Source organism: Convolutriloba macropyga, chromosome 3, assembly GCF_964194025.1.
Source record: "Convolutriloba macropyga chromosome 3, txConMacr16.3, whole genome shotgun sequence".
In the NCBI taxonomy this organism is placed as follows: Eukaryota; Metazoa; Xenacoelomorpha; order Acoela; family Convolutidae; genus Convolutriloba; species Convolutriloba macropyga.
Genome location: NC_134470.1, coordinates 10,372,464 through 10,392,958, shown reverse-complemented (window position 1 = coordinate 10,392,958; position 20,495 = coordinate 10,372,464). Strand labels below are relative to the sequence as shown.

Genomic DNA, 20,495 nt, shown 5'->3' with positions numbered 1-20,495 from the left:
GCTTGATATCCACTTTTTCCATCGACCCACAGCAAATGTTTGCTTTATAATGCTCAAATTAAAAAAAAAGTTGGAACAGAAAGAAGTTTTTTCAATTGTGTTTTTCCAGTTATTGTTTGTTTATTAAATCTAACAATTCCCCACCTTTTTCCCCATTACCCCCAACACTCCCTTATCTTACATCGTTTTACCCCCCCCCCTCCCCCCCCCCCAAAAAAAAAAACTACCCCTAATCTTACATCTTTTTGTATGGTAATTTTGAGGGGTAAAATCGAACAGTCCCCCTTTACCCCGTTATCTTACATCGTTTCCCCCCCTAAAATTACCCCCTAATCTTAAATCTTTTTGGGGGGTAATTTTTGGGAGTACAATAAAAAATTCCCCCATAACTCCTCTAATCTTACATCGTTTTACACCCCACCCCTCCCCCCCCCCCCCCCCCCCCCCGTTACCCCTTACTCTTACATCAGTTTGGGGGGTACTCATGGGGGGGGGGGGGGGTAACTTCGACACAAGCAAATTTATAATAATTTGCAATATTGAATAAAATTCAGTATATGAAACTTCAATATATAACTGAGTATGATCTAATCGGTTAACAATTTGATATGCGTGGTCTGATCAGAATGAGATTAGAGAAGAAAGATTGTGGCGCAATTTTATCAGAATGGAACACTCTAAGTCTGGCGGGGTCGGATCACAAGACAAACTTCAGATTTAACTGTCGGGATCTTTTCAGTTTTTCCCCCATCCCCCCCCCCCCCCCCAGATTAGTGGATGCATATTATTTGCACTCCGCATACACACATGTATGAATGAAATTACTATGTAATGAAACGTGCTCTGTAATTGGGGGTGCATAACGTACTTGGGGGGGGGGGGGGGCACTGACGGAAATGATCCCACTGTCTGTTCAGGGAGGGGTACGTTATTCACGGGGTATATCAGGGAGGGGTACGTTATTCGATTCACGGGATGATATACCCCGTGAATCGAAACTTGATGCACTTTGATAGGAAACATACTAAAAATGGTAATGGTATATCTCCCCCAGATCCTGATATGGCGCTTGCTATGAAAGCATCAAGATGATGTTTGGGCTATCTATATCAAGGAGGAAAAATCAGTGTTTTGAGGCTCTGCATGAGGACTGATCCGTTTTAAACTCACTTTGCACTATGGGTACAGAGGAACATGCTTTGATTGCTTTTCCTGCGCAGAGATAAATCAAACTGTACCTGGAAATGAGAAGTGTTTTCACGAACTGTCGGTATTTTCTCAAGAGCTGCCAAGAATATTTCTTGGTTTACCTTGATAGGATACTCCCATGATCTGATCAAGATTTTCCAATAAATGTCTGTGTTTGAAGTTCTTGGCAAGATGCTTCATGTTTAGCACGAGATGTCAAGATCATGCACGTCTTATTAAGGTGTGTTAAATTTGGTTCACTGGGAATGCTCTGATCAATGAGCAAAACTTGGAGGATAGTTTAATCAGAGAACAAATTATGGCACAGGATTTTGAGGAGGAAGCGTTTTTAATTTTAGGGAAAAGTTTTTAACTGCTTTATCAGCCTTGTCTGAAAAATTTCAGCCTGTATGTCGACGCTCTCAGAATATCCTTGAATATCCCTTGAACCTCCCGAAAAACTATAGTGGAAGTGACTGAAGCCGGTGTGAAACCTTATGAAAGTTTAAAACACGCACATGCTTTTAAGATTCTGAAAGTTTAAGTTTTTAGATTCTGAAAATCTGCAGAGGCAGATGTCAAAATACCAGAATTTTCTACATAGCCAGAAAATGATTTCCATTAGCTCTCGGCATTTTAAAACGTGAAGTTGCGTTTTAAGCAAGGTTACGTGACTGGCTTAACTTCTTTAACGGTCGGTTCTCGATAGACACCAGAGGTTTTCAGTGAAGTGTCGAAAGGCATGTTCTCTCTTACCCGTCTCTTTACTTTAAAATCAGTTCCTTTGTGCACTAAATTTAAAAATAGTCATGATTATTTGCCTTATTACACCAGTAAAAATAGACAGACTGTATAAAATTCGCGCTATGGTTTTAGGCAAAACTTCTTACTGTTCCGAGTGGCAGCTATCAGCAACTTTGGCCAGGAGGCAAAACTGATTCCTAAAAGTCATGGAATCTGGCAGCTAACCCGGAAAAATCTGGAGGAAATGTTGAGTGTAGTCGAAATTCCTCAAGCTAAGAAAATTCTAATTGCGATTGAACAGGTGTTTGGAATTGACATGCGTCGAGTGAGAATTGAGGATCTTAAAGTTCCGATTGTATCTGGACTCACTATCTACATTCTACTTCAAGTAAGATTTCGGTATCTATTCTGTTCCCCACCTCATCCCCCCCCCCCACCGCTTAGTGGCCATATCGCATTCACGCCCCCAGGCGCACGTGCTATGTTTTTCATAATAAGTCGCCACCTATCAATGCATAATTTTTACCTAGAGGTCATAAAAAGCAGTGGCAAGGAGGACATAATCGATCCATATTTCAAGCTCATCCAAAAAGTTACCTGCTATAAGTTGAGGTCACGACAGAGCGAAAAGACTTCTGCGCAAACGTTGTTCAGACCATTACCGATTGGTTTACGTTGGTTTCTATTACCGAATGCGGTAGCATAGTTTTTGGCTGTGAACTCACTGTGAGCACAAAAAAGGAGTCGAGCTAAAGTCCAGCATCAATAATTTGGGTCACGCTAAGGATGAACTTTTAACTTAAGCTATTGTCTTTTCTTGGATCAGTTGAGTCAAGCATTGTATGTTCATAGCATTTTTTGTCGATCGTGGTCTTTTCATAGGTCGAAGTCTAAACCTGAGTGTGCAAAAGTTGTTCGGCCTGATAATTTGTCAATTTCATCTCATCGCCTCGATCCGGTTTGTGAAACTATTGTTTATATTTACAACCGCAAACAACCACGAAGTTGACGTTGTGCTCTTATTTTCAATTTTTATGTAAAGTTTTCTTCCATTAAACGATAAAAAACGCTCTTTTCGACACACTAAACTGCACTATTCGAATTGAAGAACTGTGGAGAAATATAGTTATTGACTGTAAAACTGATATGAAAATTGTGTTAAAAGTTCTTTCTCAGTTCGTTAACTTTTTTCAATGGAATTGATACGTGTTTTTTGTTCCGACCCAACTTTTGGGGGGAGGAACTTTAATGGTTTTTTTTGTTCAGGCAATCTTGGCCGATCGATATATTCATTGTAGAGAAATGTGAGTGGTATCATTAAAAAGCTCACCCAGCGTAGAATTGGAAATTAAACAGTTTTTTTTGAAATTTTGTCTTTTTTCGAGGATTTATCGAGGTTTAAAGTTTCATGTGGATACGGGACATTTGGTTCACTTTTGTTCACTTTTACCGTAAATTTTGTTCGAATTAATACTTTTCCAATAACAATTTTAATTCAATTTACATCTCACGCCACAAAATAAATCAATTTTGTGTTCCGAATAGACAAAAGGCACAAAAGAATAGTTCTGGTCTCAGAGGTAAGTTTATTATAAAAAAAATCGAATTCTATTTGAGAGCTTTTTCTAGAAAATTTTGCGAATTTTTTTGTTTTTTTTTTCAAGTCGCCTAGAGACTAGTTGTTACCAAGTAAATTGAAATGAATAAATTATATCATTAGATAGAGAATTTTTGTGCGTATTATATCAAAACTTTCGCTTAGACTTTCCGTTCTAAATGCAACATACGTATTATTTCTCAGAAATACCAAAGCCGATTTCCCACTAGGAATAACCTCCAAAATAACCTCCGCTCAAAAGAGTTCGCTTAGCCTAACAAATTTGGTTTTTTGAACGGATTAGTTTTGATTGGTGACCTAGAATAAGACTTGCTAACAAATATAACTAGATTTGCCGAGGCATTCTGAAGTGCTTTTGCCTTAATACGTTATTGGATACAATTGGCTTCATCGTGCTTAACTATATGAATTGAAAGTTATCGATTGTGCGTTTTGAACGCCTATATTTCGGTGCCGCGAGCACATAGAAGCGAGCACATAGAAGCACCGAGTCATTTCATTCCAGCACATAGAAGCGCCGAGTCTTTTCATTCGACGACAAAAAAGGAAGCACAGTCCAATCGAGTTGACTCCGTGGGGTCTTTTGTAGTTAGTTATTGAAATCTGTCTGATTTATTCCGCCAGACTTACTCAGTCAGATTTATTCCGTCAGATATATTCGGCCAGATTTACTCGGTCCGACTTACTTCGGCGATGCATTTCAGTGACCGAAAAAAAACTACCTCAAAAACTTGTAAGACTCATCCAAAAACTTAATATTTGTCTTTGAAGTCCTAAATAGATATTGAACCGGCAAATCTAGTAACTCCCCTCAATTTTTTTCGGTTTCTCTTCCTACAATCTGGTATTATCATTAATCCCTCGCTCATCACCGATAACCTACCCCATAATTTTTTGTTTGTCAAAAAGAAATTCATCAAATTTGAAAAAGTTTGGCCGATATTTCAACAATTAGCAGTAGTACGTATTGGTATCTCTGAATTGCAAAAAAGCTATATACGCCTTATATCTCGCGAAGCAAAAAAATTTGAAAAAGTTGACCAATTGTGAAAGAGTTTCATAGAAATTTAAAGAAAAAAGTTATTAATCCGGGATGCAATAATTGCATAAAGTTGTCAATTTAAAAGAAAAAAAAAGAACAAATTGGTGAAGTTTTTCAAAATTGGAGAAAAAACTCAGGTTTTTTCTCCAAATAAGCGCTCATTCCTGGAAAGTTGTAAAAAGTGTGCCTTTAACACCAAGGTTCGGAGTTTGAGCAAAGCTCACATCAATTATGTTGTGAAAACATTATATGATTTTTATATTAGCTGCCAGTTCACTGCATCACGCCATAAAAACTTAAGCTATTGTCTTGTCTTGGGTCAGTTGAGTCAAGCATTGTATTTTTATAGCATTTTTTCGTCGATCGTGGTCTTTTCATAGGTCGAAGTCTAAACCTGAGTATGCAAAGGTTGTTCGGCCTGATAATTTGTCAATTTCATCTCATCGCCTCGATCCGGTTTGTGAAACTATTGTTTATATTTACAACCGCAAACAACCACGAAGTTGACGTTGTGCTCTTAGTTTCAATGTTATTTAAAATTTTCTTCCATTAAACGATAAAAAACGCTCTTTTCGACACACTAAACTGCACTATTCGAATTGAAGAACTGTGGAGAAATATAGTTATTGACTGTAAAACTGATATGAAAATTGTGTTAAAAGTTCTTTCTCAGTTCGTTAACTTTTTCAATGGAATTGATACGTGTTTTTTGTTCCGACCCAACTTTTGGGGGGAGGAACTTTAATGGTTTTTTTTGTTCAGGCAATCTTGGCCGATCGATATATTCATTGTAGAGAAATGTGAGTGGTATCATTAAAAAGCTCACCCAGCGTAGAATTGGAAATTAAACAGTTTTTTTTGAAATTTTGTCTTTTTTCGAGGATTTATCGAGGTTTAAAGTTTCATGTGGATACGGGACATTTGGTTCACTTTTGTTCACTTTTACCGTAAATTTTGTTCGAATTAATACTTTTCCAATAACAATTTTAATTCAATTTACATCTCACGCCACAAAATAAATCAATTTTGTGTTCCGAATAGACAAAAGGCACAAAAGAATAGTTCTGGTCTCAGAGGTAAGTTTATTATAAAAAAAATCGAATTCTGTTTGAGAGCTTTTTCTAGAAAGTTTTGCGAACTTTTTTGTTTTTTTTTCAAGTCGCCTAGAGACTAGTTGCTACCAAGTAAATTGAAATGAATAAATTATATCATTAGATAGAGAATTTTTGTGCGTATTATATCAAGACTTTCGCTTAGACTTTCCGTTCTAAATGCAACATACGTATTATTTCTCAGAAATACCAAAGCCGATTTCCCACTAGGAATAACCTCCAAAGTAACCTCCGCTCAAAAGAGTTCGCTTAGCCTAACAAATTTGGTTTTGTGAACGGATTAGTTTTGATTGGTGACCTAGACTAAGACTTGCTAACAAATATAACTAGATTTGCCGAGGCATTCTGAAGTGCTTTTGCCTTAATACGTTATTGAATACAATTGGCTTCATCGTGCTTAACTATATGAATTGAAAGTTATCGATTGTGCGTTTTTAACGCCTATATTTCGGTGCCGCGAGCACATAGAAGCGAGCACATAGAAGCACCGAGTCATTTCATTCGAGCACATAGAAGCGACGAGTCTTTTCATTCGACGACAAAAAAGGAAGCACAGTCCAATCGAGTTGACTCCGTGGGGTCTTTTGTAGTTAGTTATTGAAATCTGTCCGATTTATTCCGTCAGACTTACTCAGTCAGATTTTTTCCGTCAGATTTATTCGGCCAGATATACTCGGTCCGATTTTTTTCGTCAGATTTACTCCGTCAGATTTGCATCCAAGCAATTGCAGCACTTTATAGATGAACAGCAAGCCCCTGATAGTCTGGAAGCGACATGGTTGTCAGTCTCAGGCTTCAACCGGGACCTCGTTATTGCACCAGTGATGCTCCGAGCTGGAATTTTGAATAGATGCTCTACCTGAGACATGTCTGAAAGGAAATCACGGTCAACGCATGTGACTCGCGGCGATGCATTTCAGTGACCGAGAAAAAACTACCTCAAAAACTTGTAAGACTCATCCAAAAACTTAATATTTGTCTTTGAAGTCCTAAATAGATATTGAACCGGCAAATCTAGTAACTCCCCTCATTTTTTTTTCGGTTTCATTTCCTACAATCTGGTATTATCATTAATCCCTCGCTCGTCACCGATAACCTAGCCCATAATTTTTTGTTTGTCAAAAAGAAATTCATCAAATTTGAAAAAATTTGGCCGATATTTGAACAATTAGCAGTAGTACGTATTGGTATCTCCGAATTGCAAAAAGGCTGTATACGCCTTATATCTCGCGAAGCAAAAAAATTTGAAAAGTTGACCAATTATGAAAGAATTTCATAGAAGTTTATAGAAAAAAGTTATTAATCCGGGATGCAATAATTGCATAAGGTTGTCAATTTAAAAGAAAAAAAAGAACAATTTGGTGAAGTTTTTCAAAATCGGAGAAAAAAGGCAGGTTTTTGCTCCAAATAAGCGCTCACTCCTGGAATGTCGTAAAAAGTGTCCATTTAACACCAAGGTTCGGATTTTGAGCAAAGCTCACATCAATTATGTTGTAAAAACATTATATGATTTATATTAGCTGCCAGTTCACTGCATCACGCCATAAAAACTTTGCCTCAAGCGTTGCAGGACCATTATAAAAAAGGAATTTACGCACTACCAGGTCGGAGTTTCAATCCTAACGCAGTGAAAGTACGAAAATCAGCTCAGTTCCAATTGAGTCATTTCTACCGTGATAAAAAGAGGCTAGTTATATGGCATGATATGGTGAACAATCCATTGTCCCGTCATCGCAGTAACAACAAGCTTTTAACACCTTCGCAGCCTATTGCAGTGCTTGAAGAGTATCAGGAGCGCATAGAAGCTATTGTGTATTGCCCCATAGAGGGAACTCCTGATATTTACGATCAGCTCAAGCGCAGTACTCTAGTTACCATCCACATAGTGAAAAACATTGTGTCTAAACGTAAACAAAAAGATCCTAGTTTACTTAAAGAGTACAGAGCATTACACCAAAAACCTGCGCTTGAGCTGAAAACACTCACTAGGGTTAGCACATAAGAACAACCTTCGGTCCTTTATAACACGCTCCCGACCGAAAAAGCTCTCTAAGCGCCGTCGTAAAACGCTTCGCACCCGTCGTGCTTTCGAGGGGGCGGATTTTACTCAAGCCTTTGATAACCTGAATGTCACTTAGTCTTGCGTTGTTGTGGGAGTTTACCCGCTGACTGGTGGTGTGACTTAGTTTACTGACGAGCTACGGGTTAGTTTGTGGTTGGTCCTCTCCAATAGCACTTTACTAAAAGTTTCGCTCTCCCCATTTTTAGAGTTTTTCACTACCGTCCGTTTTCCGCAGGTTATCTGGTTTCGTTTTCCGTTTCCGTCTTTTTGTTTCCGTGTCGCCGTGTTTCTTTCTCTTCCCCGTTTATCTGCTGTATGATGTAGTATGTTGAATTTTTGCTGTAGTAAAACTTTTTCTGCTAGTGTGCTGGTTGGTTGTTTAGTCTCGTTCCTTGCTAGGGTGTGACTTAAGTTCATTCTGCAGTTACGACTGGTTTGTTTCGTGACTTTCACCACACTTGTTTGCTAGCAATTTGTTATAGCTTTATTAATTTTAGTAGTATGCACTTTTGTTGTCTGGGTATGGTGGGTTGCTAGGGTGTGACTTAAGTTTGTTCTGGAGTTACGGCTAGTAAATTTCCTATTTTTTTCGACTTTTGGTTATACTACTTCGTTGCCGTAAACTATTCTAATGTTTTGATGTTTTTTTGATGCCGTAGATAAAGTCCCACAATGTTTTGTGCTAGTTTACCTGGCAGCAGTTTCTCTCCCTCTTTCTAGGGTGTGACTTAAGTTCATTCTGAAGTTACGGCTAGTTTGTCTGGTTGAGTTTGTTTCTGTGGTCTGCTAGCATTGATCTTCCCGCCTCCTCGCTTGTGGCTTACCGTCTCCCTCCCGTGCTATCCCGGTTTTCCGTCCCGTCGCGCGCTACCAGCTCGTCGTTTCTTTCTCGTCCGTATCGTTTTCCCGTTTCTTCGCGCGCCGTCCGCCCGACGTTTCCGCCCCGCCGGTGCCATTTTCCCTCTTTGTCGCGCACTGTTCGCCCGACGCTCACGTTCGTCGGTCCGGTTTCCCTTTGCGTCGTGCGTTACTCGTTCGGCGTCTCTTCCCGTCCGTCCCGTCTCCCGTTCTGTCCCGTGTCGCACCTTCAGCGCTCACATTTCCTTCTTTCTTTCTTTCGCCGGGTACTATTGTACTTGACGAACAACTTTAATCTTTGGCGATTTGCTAGGCAAACCGTCCCACTAGTGTTCGGCTCAACCCATTTTGTGTTGTGCTGTTGTATGTGTATGTGTACTTTGTAATAGTACCAAATTAAACTCTTGGTTCCTGTTTTGATAAGATCATGACAACATTTTGCAGCACAAATTCAAGAAACTTTATAGTGCGAGGGCAAAACTAGAGGCTGAACTTAATAACATCTATGGTGAAATTAACAATGCTTTTGATAAGCAAGACATGAAAGTTAAGATTGAACGTCTGATTGTGAAGTGCAAGGATGCTTTTACTAGAGTAGTTGATAAGAATGAAGAGCTCTTTGATATGGCACAAAAGACTGAAGATCCAGATGCTGCCTGTAAGAACATTGAAAAATGGTTACAGACTGTAATAAAGAAAACTGATAAGTTCATTGCTGCTGCTCGAAGGTCGATCAATTCGGTCCATGACAAAGAGACAGCAGAGCTATATACCTCTCATCATTCAAGATCTGGTTCACATATGAATTCCTCAAAAAGATCAAGTCAGGTTAACGAGGCTTAGAACTATCAAGACTCAAAAGGGAGGAACTTGAGAAACAACATGAGGCAAAGCTTCGCATCGCTAGACAGCGTCTTGAAATTGAAAAACAAACGAAATTGCGAGAATTGGAAATTGAACAGCTTGAGGAGGATCATCGCAATGAAGTAGCTGCTGCAGCCCTTGAGGAAAAATATTTGATGACAAAATCGTCAGCAGACGGGTCTGGTACAGGCAAAATGAGTGGGCTCTTTACAGAAAGAAGTTCAGTCAAGAGCAAGAAACTTCAAGATTGGATTAATTCGTCACCGGCCGGGAACATGGCAGATGTTGCAAACAAACCGAGTTTGCACTTTTCTGGTTCCGTCGCCCAATCCAACGAAGCAATTGTCCTACGACCTTCTTCAACTCAACTTCCCAACTCACACTTCAATCTCAATACAATACACATGGTCAAGTTGAGGCCAACAACAACCTCCCTGTCCTTGAGCCGCAAGAACCAAGTGGTAGAACCAATGTAACCAATGATACACTTGTTGCAAACAACATCATGCAAGAGCAGCGACAGCCTCAATATACGCCTCCATCACCACCAATAAACTTTGGTATGCCAACTCAACTAAACGCCCCAAACACAGCCCGACAACTGTCTCAAGCAACAATGCACTTCGATGGTTTACAGTTAGATCATCATTTCCCTCGCAGGTCGAGCATGCCGGGACAAATGAATTTTGTCAGCCCTCCGAGTTCACCACCTTTAAATACACTCGTTAATGCTCCGCTAGCACTTAATCCGCAATAAGCACACATAAATGTACCAGCTCCCCCATCCCCCGTTCCAAACCCCGGACCACCGCCTTTCCCGTTAATCCCACCAGCATTCCGTTTTCCTCCTTCGCCGCCGCAAGCACTCCCACTACACGCCACTAACCCCGTGGGGAATAATGTCAATCTGTTACCCCATTCTCCGCCTGCACCATTCATTTCCTCCGCAAACGTTTTTGTACCTCAATTAATTCATCCACCACCCCACAAAAGAGTTTTCAGCCACAAAAATTTGTTCCTATAACCCACGCACCTCCTGCTCCTCAGGATCCAAATGTCTGGCGTTTTCCGGCAGCACTCCCATCTAATGCAGTACCACTTGTACGTACATCTGCAAACGTAAACACGGTACAACCGGCTCCGTTAATCAACCCTCATATAACTACATCGTTCCGCTCCTCCCATGTACAAGCAGCAGCAGGGCCTCAAAATTACGTAACATCAGACTTCATGCAAGCAAATCCATTTAGTTCATCCACAGGTACCGCCCTCACCTTAGTCACTCCGATCATTCCGCCAACGTACGGAGCTACCGTTCCAAATTCTTTGTGTTGGGGAGGCCCGCCGCATCCCACACCTTCGGCTCCTTCTTTGGACTCCGCGGATTTGATAAAGCAGTTGGCGGACCCAATCACTTGTAAGAAAAACGATCCATTGTCCGAGTGGAAGTTGTCAGAGTACAACGGTGATCCCCTGCAGTGGCATGAATGGTTCGGACAATTTAAAAGTGCCATAGACTCACAGTCCTTGACTGATGATGTCAAGTTAACATACTTAAAAACTCTTGTAACTGGAAAAGCTAAAACCCCCGTCGCTGAGTTCGCATACTGTGGTGTAATGTATAAGGATGCACTTAAGACATTTGAACGTAAAATTGGTCAACCCCAGGCAGTAGTCAGTGCACACTTAGACAAACTCAGCTCTTTTCCACCACCAAAGATGCACAATAGTGATAACATCGTAAACTATTCTGCAACAATTTCAAGTCTTGTCGGGGTCTTTAAATCACTTTCATATAACTCAGAGCTTACGAGCGCCTCACTTCTTAACACGGCTGTGCCAAAAATGCCCCCAATCTGAAAGAGTCTTGGTCACTCTTCACAGTGAAGAAACATTTGGTTAAGCCAACACTCCTTGACTTCAACGATTGGTTGAAGGAGAAGGCGGCGGCACATGACTTAATGAAACAAACTAATCGAAAGCAAGAACTTAGGATAACACCAACTCAGTAGTAAAGGCCAAACTAGCCTCAAGAACTTTTGCTGCTAATACGCAATCTAAAGGTACTCAGAGACCAGCTTCAACATCAGCAACGCCTCCAACCCCTTCGCTGCATTGTGTGTAAAGGAAACCAACGGATCTGGGAGTGTAGGGTATTTAAAGAAAAGTCTCCCACTGAGCGAGCAAAGGTAGTGGCGGAAGCAAAACTGTGTTTCTCATGTTTGGGAGAGAATCATATGCTCAGCAATGCCCAAATCCCAGGAAATGCAGGAAGGACGGATGTAACAGCTCCCACAATACACTTCTCCATGGAGCTGAGAGAGTTTATGCATCAAAATCCCCTCCAACCAACAATAGTAATTCTAGTGGTGGCGCAAATCAAAGTAAACTTTCTAGTGTCATCGAGTAAGATCACTACTTTGTCATCTGTGATTAAAATGAAAGGCATCCTTCAGGTGACTGAATTACGGTTGAAGAGCTCTTCTGGTAAATATAGCACGGCTTTAGTTTTGTGCGATACCGCTTGCAGTAACTCTTGGGTGTCCTATGATCTTTCAAATAGACTTGGTTTGCAAGGTACAGCATTGAAACTAACAGTCAAGGGTATAAATACCGAGGAGGTTCTAGACACTGAGTTAGTTGAACTAATTGTAACACCACGCGACAACCAAGCATTTGAACCACTTAACGTAAGCCCTTACGTACAGGAAGATTTGAATGTAGGCGCCGATGTCATCAACATTAAAGCACTTCAGGAAACATACCCGCACCTAGCAGTTCTAGACGCAGTTACATAATGCTATGGAAACATCGAGATCATACTTGGACAGGATGTGTATCATGCCATCTGCCCGTTAGAGTACTTCGCTGCCAACGAGAAGTGCTCGCCCTTCGCTGTTCGCTTACCCATAGGTTGGGTTCTAAGCGGCCCTCTACTGTCGTCTTCAGGTTTAGTCTCGAATTCTTTTAAAGCAAATATGGCGCAGGATTTTGAACTCGCTAGTCAGGTAAAATCTTGGTTCGAGATGGAGTCGTACGGCGCACTTAAGCAAGTAGACCCTCGATCCACCGCGGACGCACGTGCGCATGATGTTCTTGAAAACACCACAGTGCATAATGGAAAAAAGAAAGATTTAGGAATGCTATGGGTTGAAGACAACATCGAACTGCCCAACAATTAATTCTCAGCGCTGGTTCAATTAAAATCTTTGGAAAAGCGGCAAACGAAAGAGCAGACTTTAAGGGAAAAGTAATCGAATACCATCAAAAAGGACTTAAACAAGGGCTACGTAGTAAGGGTCAAACATGAACATGCTCATAAGGTGGAAAGTCGCTCGGAACGAGAGTGGTACCTAGCACACTATCCGGTCGTTAACTCGAACAAGCCGGGCAAGGTTGGTAGGGTACAAACGGAGCAGCTAAATTCCACGGCGCATCTCTTAACAAGTCATTACTCACCGGACCTGACTTACTGCAAAACCTAATCTATGTATTCCTACGGTTCAGACAACATCCATTTGCCGTATCTGCCAACATCGAGGGAATGTTCCTCCAAATTGGAGTGTTACCATGTGATCAGTCATCATTGCGCTTTTTGTGGCGGGAGGACCTCACATCAAATGTTGTGGTACACCAGTATACCCTCCACATCTTTGGGGCAAAAGATTCGCCCACCTGCGCCAAATACGCACTTCAACGCACGGCAAGTGATAACGCTAAGCAGTACCCAGAAGCTGCGAAAGCCGTCCTTGAGAACTTCTACATGGACGATTACTTAGACTCAGTGGAATCCCCCGAGAGGGCCCTCATTAGGTCGAAGGAATTGGTACATCTTCTCCATCTAGGTGGGTTCAAGCTTACTAAGTTTGTAAGCAATGTACCAGATCTGGCGGACCGAATTGATGGGTCTGCCCAATTCACTGAACCCAAGGTCATCGTTTCATCCGAGGAGGAATCAATGCACGTGCTTGGGCTTAAGTGGGATCACAACACCAATACTCTGGTTGTGAGTAGGGGTACTAACAGCACCATCACAAAAAGTTTAACACAGCGCTTGGTCTTAAGTCTTGTTTCAAAGGTCTACGACTCAATTGGTTTTGTCGCACCGTTTACTGTTGAGGCTCGTTTAATCTTGAAAGACATTTGGCGTATCAATTGACAAAGTTGGGATGACAATTTACCTAAAGACACAGTTGAAAGATTCCTTGCCTGGTGTGTTGAACTGCCGCGGTTAGCTGATATCATAAAGCGGAGATGTTACTTTTCAGGACTATTCCAACATCTTGAACTCCACATGTTTGGTGATAGCTTGCAAGACGTATTCAGTGCAGTATGTTTTCTTAGGACTCAAGTAATTTGCACTTCCGGGGCCATTATAACAGAGCTGGCGTTTGTCCTCGGCAAGGCCCGCGTTGCACCTATGAAGGTAATGACAGTTCCTAAGTTGGAATTACAAGCCGTCCTCCTCGCAGCACGTTCGAAAAAGGAAATCTGTTGAGCATTAACCGTTAGTGTGTATAAAGTATTCATGTGGACAGATACTAGCATCGTCTTGCAGTGGATAAACTCAACCAATAAACACCCAATCTTCATCGCAAATCGTGTTTTTGAAATTCTGGAGAACACCAGCGTTGTCCAATGGAACCACCTCGCCACTTGTGATAATCCGGCAGATGCTGGCACGCGTGGTATGTCCGCTGAAGTTTTGCAATCCAGTAGCTGGGTGAGGGGTCCTGACTTCTTGAGAACTAAGCAATTTCACTTCGTGCCAAATACTGACGTCGTGGATAACATCAAGCTCGGCGTTGCAACCAAAGAACAAGATGATGACTTCATCTCATCTCTAGCCGCATCCGTAACCAAGCCTCCAAAGGAACAAAGCATTAACCTAATCCCGTTTGATAAGTTCAGTTCTTATCAAAAACTACTTCGTGTCACCGCATATGTGCTCCGTCTCTTACCATCTCATGAAAGTTACCGTAACGTAGACGGCAGCATAGCGGACCCTGTTGAGCTTGACGAAACCGAGCGTCATCTCCAGTACCTGGTTCAAGGAGAGTTTTTTAACACCGAAAGAAGGGATCTTCTTGACAATAAATCCGGTAAGAGGTGCAGCCGCATTGCTCAGTTTACTCCGTTTCTTGGGCCTCATGGTCTCATCCGTTCTTTTAGTCGACTCCGACGGCTGGTGGAAATTGACTTTGGCACTAAGCATCCTATCGTGCTGGATGCGCGTCATACTTTTGTTAAACTGTTCCTGCGGCATTTTCATTTGAAGAACCATCATCAGGGCATTGATTACTTACGGTCAAATGTACAGGAACGTTATGCCGTCCTTAAACTACGTTCCAAACTGCGTTCCATCAAATCAAACTGCCTCTTGTGTAGAAAGTTCCGTGCAGCAACCATTCAACCTATCATGGCAGAACTCCCAAAGGAGAGACTGGCATACCAGTCTCATCCCTTTACCAACACCGGGGTTGATTACTTCGTTCCATTCTACGTCACATTTCCTCGGACTACCGAGAAGAGGTGGGGATTTCTCTTCACTTGTCTCACTACTCGTGCTGTCCATGTTGAGGTTGTCCCGTCCATGGACACTAGTTCCCGTGTAATGCGAGTGGAGCGTTTCGTCTCCCATCGGGGTACTCCTGCTATGATTTGGTCGGATAATGGTACGAACTTCATTGGAGCGGAGAAAGAGCTCCGTGAATGTGTGGAAAAATGGAATACGCTTAACATCGCTGCCGAACTTGCACATAAGGGCATTAAGTGGAAGTTCAATCCACCCAGTGCGCCACACCAAGGTGGCATCTGGGAGAGGTTAATTCGTAGTTTTAAAAGAGTACTGTACACTATTCTCGGTACGCGTCGCCTCACAGACTAGGTGCTGAATACTGCTTTCTTTCTGGTCGATTACGCACTAAACTCACGTCCATTAACGCCCGTAAGCGCCGACCCGTCCAACCTGGGCGCAATAACACCTAACCATTTTCTACTCGGTAATCAAGCAACCAGAAGTTCGTCTATTTTTGGCGTCGACGAGTTCGATCATCGTAAGCGGTACGCCTGGGTACAGTCCTACGCTAATGCAAGTTGGGCAGGTTGGCTTAAGGAGTATGTACCTGCGCTGAACCGTAGCTCTAAGTGGCAGACGCCTGCCGAGCAGAATCTCAAGGTTGGTGATTTGGTTTGGATCGTTGAAGAAAGCAACCCTAGGGTTACTATCTAACTGCTTGGATTGAAGAACTCCGTTACGACTCCGACAGCGTCGCCCGTTCCGCCGTCGTACTAACGTCGTCCAGATTGCCCGTCCGCCCATTCGTTAAGTTTGTACCAATCCTCCCAACATCTTCTTCCGGGCCGGAGGTTACCAAGTAAGTTGAAATGAATAAATTATATCATTAGATAGAGAATTTTTGTGCGTATTATATCAAAACTTTCGCTTAGATTTTCCATTCTAAATGTAACATACGTATTATTTCTCAGAAATACCAAAGCCGATTTCCCACTAAGAATAACTTCCAAAATGGCTCAAAAGAGTTCGCTTAGTCTAACAAATTCGGTTTTTTGAAGGGATTAGTTTGGATTGGTGACCTAGACTAAGACCTGCTAACAAATATAACTACATTTGCCGAGGCATTCTGAAGTGCTTTTGCCTTATTACGTTATTGAATACAATTGGCTTCATCGTGCTTAACTATATGAATTGAAAGTTGTGCGTTTTGAACGCCTATACTAGTCACTTCTCATATCTAGGTACCGTTAATGACAAACCTCATTTACATTCAATGAAGCCCAATGAACAAAAAATTCGTTTTCAAGGAATCGCTCATATTTTTTTTGGATTCGACTGTCAGTTTTTACTAATTTTAAATAAAATTTTGATTTCCTTTTTGAGGTTCTAATAAATTTTGGGAATCCTATAGCATAAACTATTTGACTAAAAGTGCAATATGTTTCGTAATGAGCATTAAGTGAACCTATCTATTGCTTTGAGCGGACAGCTAATGTCTGTTAAGTCTTTGAAATTAAATTTTTGAATTTTTTTAGTATTAACCAATCATAAACTTACTTTCGTGAAATGTGAGTCATTCTTGGTAAAGACAGGATCTCCGTCGTTCCTACTGCAACCAAAATTATTTTTGTAAGCGGTTTTATCTTCTAATTATTGTTTAAATGACTTCAAGGCCACAAGATTGCCATTTTTTTTATTTTTGGACATTTCATACTATTGGTTCATTTTGAAATCTTATAATATTATCCTCAAATTGACGGCTTTCATTGGCAGAGAGAAGACGTTCAATGGATCATAGATAAGGTTTTCAGAGATGGTTCAAATGGCTTTGCCACTTTCTTCTTGCATTTCTCCACAGAATTTTTGTTTTGCTTGTATTTGTTGCATGGCAAACAACCTAAGCATGAGAAATAACCATTTATTCACAGCGAGACATAGTTGAGCGTATTTTTTGACTTCCAATAAAATCTTCTGTTATTAATGGCTGTTAAGACTTTAAAGTTATTTTTCTTAAATTTTGTTTGAGACATTAATCAATCTTAAGCTTATTTTCGTGAACTGTATGTCAATCTCAGTAATGACAGAACAATTTTTTTTCTACTTCAACAAAAAGTTATCTATTTAATTGTTTTATCTTCTAACTGATTCTTTAATTTCGATGCACGAGTTTTCATATTTTTTTTATATTTTTGGAAATTTTCTAATTTTGGTTCCTTTTGATATCTTATCATTTTATCCTAATATTGATAGTTCCGAATGGCTTCAAGAAAACGTTGAATGGATCATAGAAAAAGTTTTCATAGAAAAACTTATGGTTTAAATGACTCCGACACTTGCACTTTTCAACTCATTTTTTGTATTTTGCCTGTATTTGTTGATGTTTCCATAGTCAATGACAAGTTTTAATGTCTTAACGATGGTTTATGCTTGACCAACATTCATTTCGTCACATCGAGGCATAATTCAGCTTTCTTAATGGCTTCTGTTGAAAGCTACTGATTTTTATGGCGTTGATACTGCGGGTTTTCTCAATAATTTGGTGCTTTTAATGTATTTTTCCTTGTGAAACGACTTATTTTGATGAGTTATCGATGACCTATGAAAGAAAGATTTCACTGTTTTCCCATCGAGGCAGTACTTAGCGTGTTTAATTAGTTCCGTTTAAAGTTATTGAAATTAATGGCATTGATAATAGGGGTTTTCTCAAAAACTTCGTAGTTTCATTATGTTTGTTTTTATTTTTTGCTTATCAAGTCATTTTGTAACAATAAAAAAAATCCCATTTGTGTTAAAAATAACTGAAAACGGAAAAGTTTTTACCTCAAAGTTCATTCTGTAATGGTTTCGGCACTTTTCTCGCTAATTTTTATTTTGAAATTGCTGTTTCACCTTTTTTTAATTCTTTAGATAGTCGTAATATGCAGAACGGTCTCACCAGCTTGTAATTGAGGACTAAATGAATGATGTTACACGAAGCAGTCAGTTTAGAGCAAATGCTCTTAAATTTTATGATATTCTACATTTTCAAACATTTTTCAAACTTTTCGGGTTTTGTTGTTATTTTCCTCAATTTGTAAATTTTTCTCATCCTTGAGAGGTCCCATCCATTTCCTTGAATTTCAAAATTTAACATGTGTACTTATATTTTGTCGCAACTGATGTTTTGTTTGTTGGACAACATCCGTTTTCATAAAATTTTTGTGCGTGGTGTTTTTTGTGTTTCTCTTTTTTTAGCAAATTGGGGTAAATACAGATCCCAATGATTTCCAAATATGGCCCAATTGAATTTATTTATTTTTTCAGCATAATTTTAGCTAAATTAGGTGAAAAAAAACTAAATAAAAATTCATTGTGTTCAGATAATAGCTGACGATATTAATTGCTTCATTAATTTGTGTTTTTGTCACTTTGTCGGCTTGTTACCTAGTCTCATTAATGAAAACATCCATCTGCTATATAGTTAGGAAAAACGTTGTTACTGGGTGCTTTCATTTTTAGATTTTAAGTTTTTGCAGTGAATTTTTTTTTGTTGTTTGTTGTTTTTTTCTCGTAGTCTTTTATGGCGGATCTCGTGAGCGCTGTAAAGAGGCAAGGCATTATGTATTCCAATTAGTAGTTTGGTCTTGTAGCGTTTTTTTAAACTCAAACTTCTATTTTTGTTATTTCTTCATTTGGTTGACAATTAAGTCAAATATGTAGATGAGCTCGGGTCGGAACATCATGTGCCTACACACATTAACGAGCCTCCTTGTTATTTTAAAATTCATTCAGGTCCTTCTCTGACTCGCTGTTTTTCCTTATCTATTGCAGTTTATCGCTAATTTATTCCATTGATTACATTTTGATTGAAAGAATTTTGAAGAGAAAGAAGTTTTAAGATTCCCAATGATGTATCTGAACAAAGCAAATATCCAACGCGTTTTCCGCTGGTGTTCAAACTATATATTTTTTGATCAGAATGGTTTATCAGTTTGAGAAAGAAAACTATTCAATTTTTTTTTTCAACGAAAGGATTTAGCATGGAAACATATAATATGTGAGATTTTCGGGAGTTCATTTTTTTACTTCAAAGAGTATGTCTCCAACCCCCCCGTCGGTTGACTCTTACTAGCTGATGTTGAAACAGAAAACGGGTCCTTTCCATTAGAGTCCCCGATATATTGGTCATATTACGTATAGCCCCCTCCCTCCTTCCACCATCATTGTAAACATACCATAATGGGGGGCTATAATTTCGTGAGGGCGGAGCTATAATGGGCAAGACCCCAGAAAACAAAAATGAACTGGAATTTACGCAACAATGAACTGAAAATAGTGCTAACTTGTATGCTTTGAAGGGAGTGATCTTCTAAGTTGATAAGGAGATTGATTACTTTATGGCGAATTTGGTCAACGAACGAAATTACAGCTCTCTATTTTGATGGCACTTCGTGAAAGAAAATTTTCAGTCACTTATCTGATCAATTATTCCTGGCCGTCTCAATGAAGTGTGACGCCACTTTATGAGGATAACCATCGTCCAGAATCAGTCAAGGCGCGTCACGCTATTTCACATGTTTTCAATTTGGTAACCATTGTAATAAATATTTTAACGTCTATATATTGTGTATGAAATCATAATATTTTGCTACCAATCGCAATATATGATCACAATACAGGACAAAATACGAAATGCCAATGTACCCATTGTGACAAAACACCCAAAATACGCCCAATATCTTATCCTAATATTGAAAAACTACCAGAACCATTTTAGCTATTTCATTTGGCCATGTCTCAGCGGTCCTTTGGACTTGATATCACCACCAAAATTTAAATTATTAAATTAAAAGATCAAATGGAATACATTGGGTATATTAGCACATTGGGTATTTTGGCATTTGTTTTGTAACCGTTGAAATTCACATGACAAAGATTATCTGCACGAATTTTCCAGTTTTATTTTGTTTGATAATTTCTGGGAGGCATGAACTGATTTTCTTGCAATTTGACCTACCAAATATTCCGTTGGTTCTGAACTTGTTAAACTGTTTCAGGCGAGACTGTCAGTGCCTCTCCGATCAGACATTGAGGTAAATAAACATTAATATAAACACCCCTTTCTGTGTTGATATTATTTTCAACGCTACTTGAAAATTCCCAGTTTCAGGCATTTGAAGACGTCGGATCTTTGATTCTTGTGATTCGAAAAAGAAATATCTTTTCGATTGTATCAAACTTGATTTATCGTTAATTGGTCTGATCTATCCTGTCCCCCCCCCCCCCCCCCCCAGTGTCTTTTACGCCCCCGTTACAAACTATGGGGGGATGATTCAATCAGTTTAGTTAGCTGAGCTTTGTACCTTATAATCAGTTGTTTTGATGTGATTTATTCTGTTTGAAGCTCTATGTGTCATTTTATGAAAAAATCTTGAATAATTGAATCTTGAAAACTGAACTAGCAATCTATCAATACTTTGTTAAAATAAAATCCTGCACGAAAGAGTGAA

At 39.9% G+C, this 20,495-nt stretch overlaps 1 protein-coding gene across 1 annotated transcript in view; it reads left to right on the top strand.

The window, feature by feature from the left end:
- LOC142336851 (uncharacterized) overlaps nucleotides 1-20,495 on the top strand; it is a 117,880-nt gene that overhangs the window by 16,098 nt on the left and 81,287 nt on the right. The window contains exons 3-4 of the mRNA XM_075385806.1: nucleotides 2,065-2,320; nucleotides 20,043-20,078. Of these exons, the coding sequence (XP_075241921.1) occupies nucleotides 2,065-2,320; nucleotides 20,043-20,078 (292 nt within the window). The remainder of the gene's footprint in view (nucleotides 1-2,064; nucleotides 2,321-20,042; nucleotides 20,079-20,495) is intronic.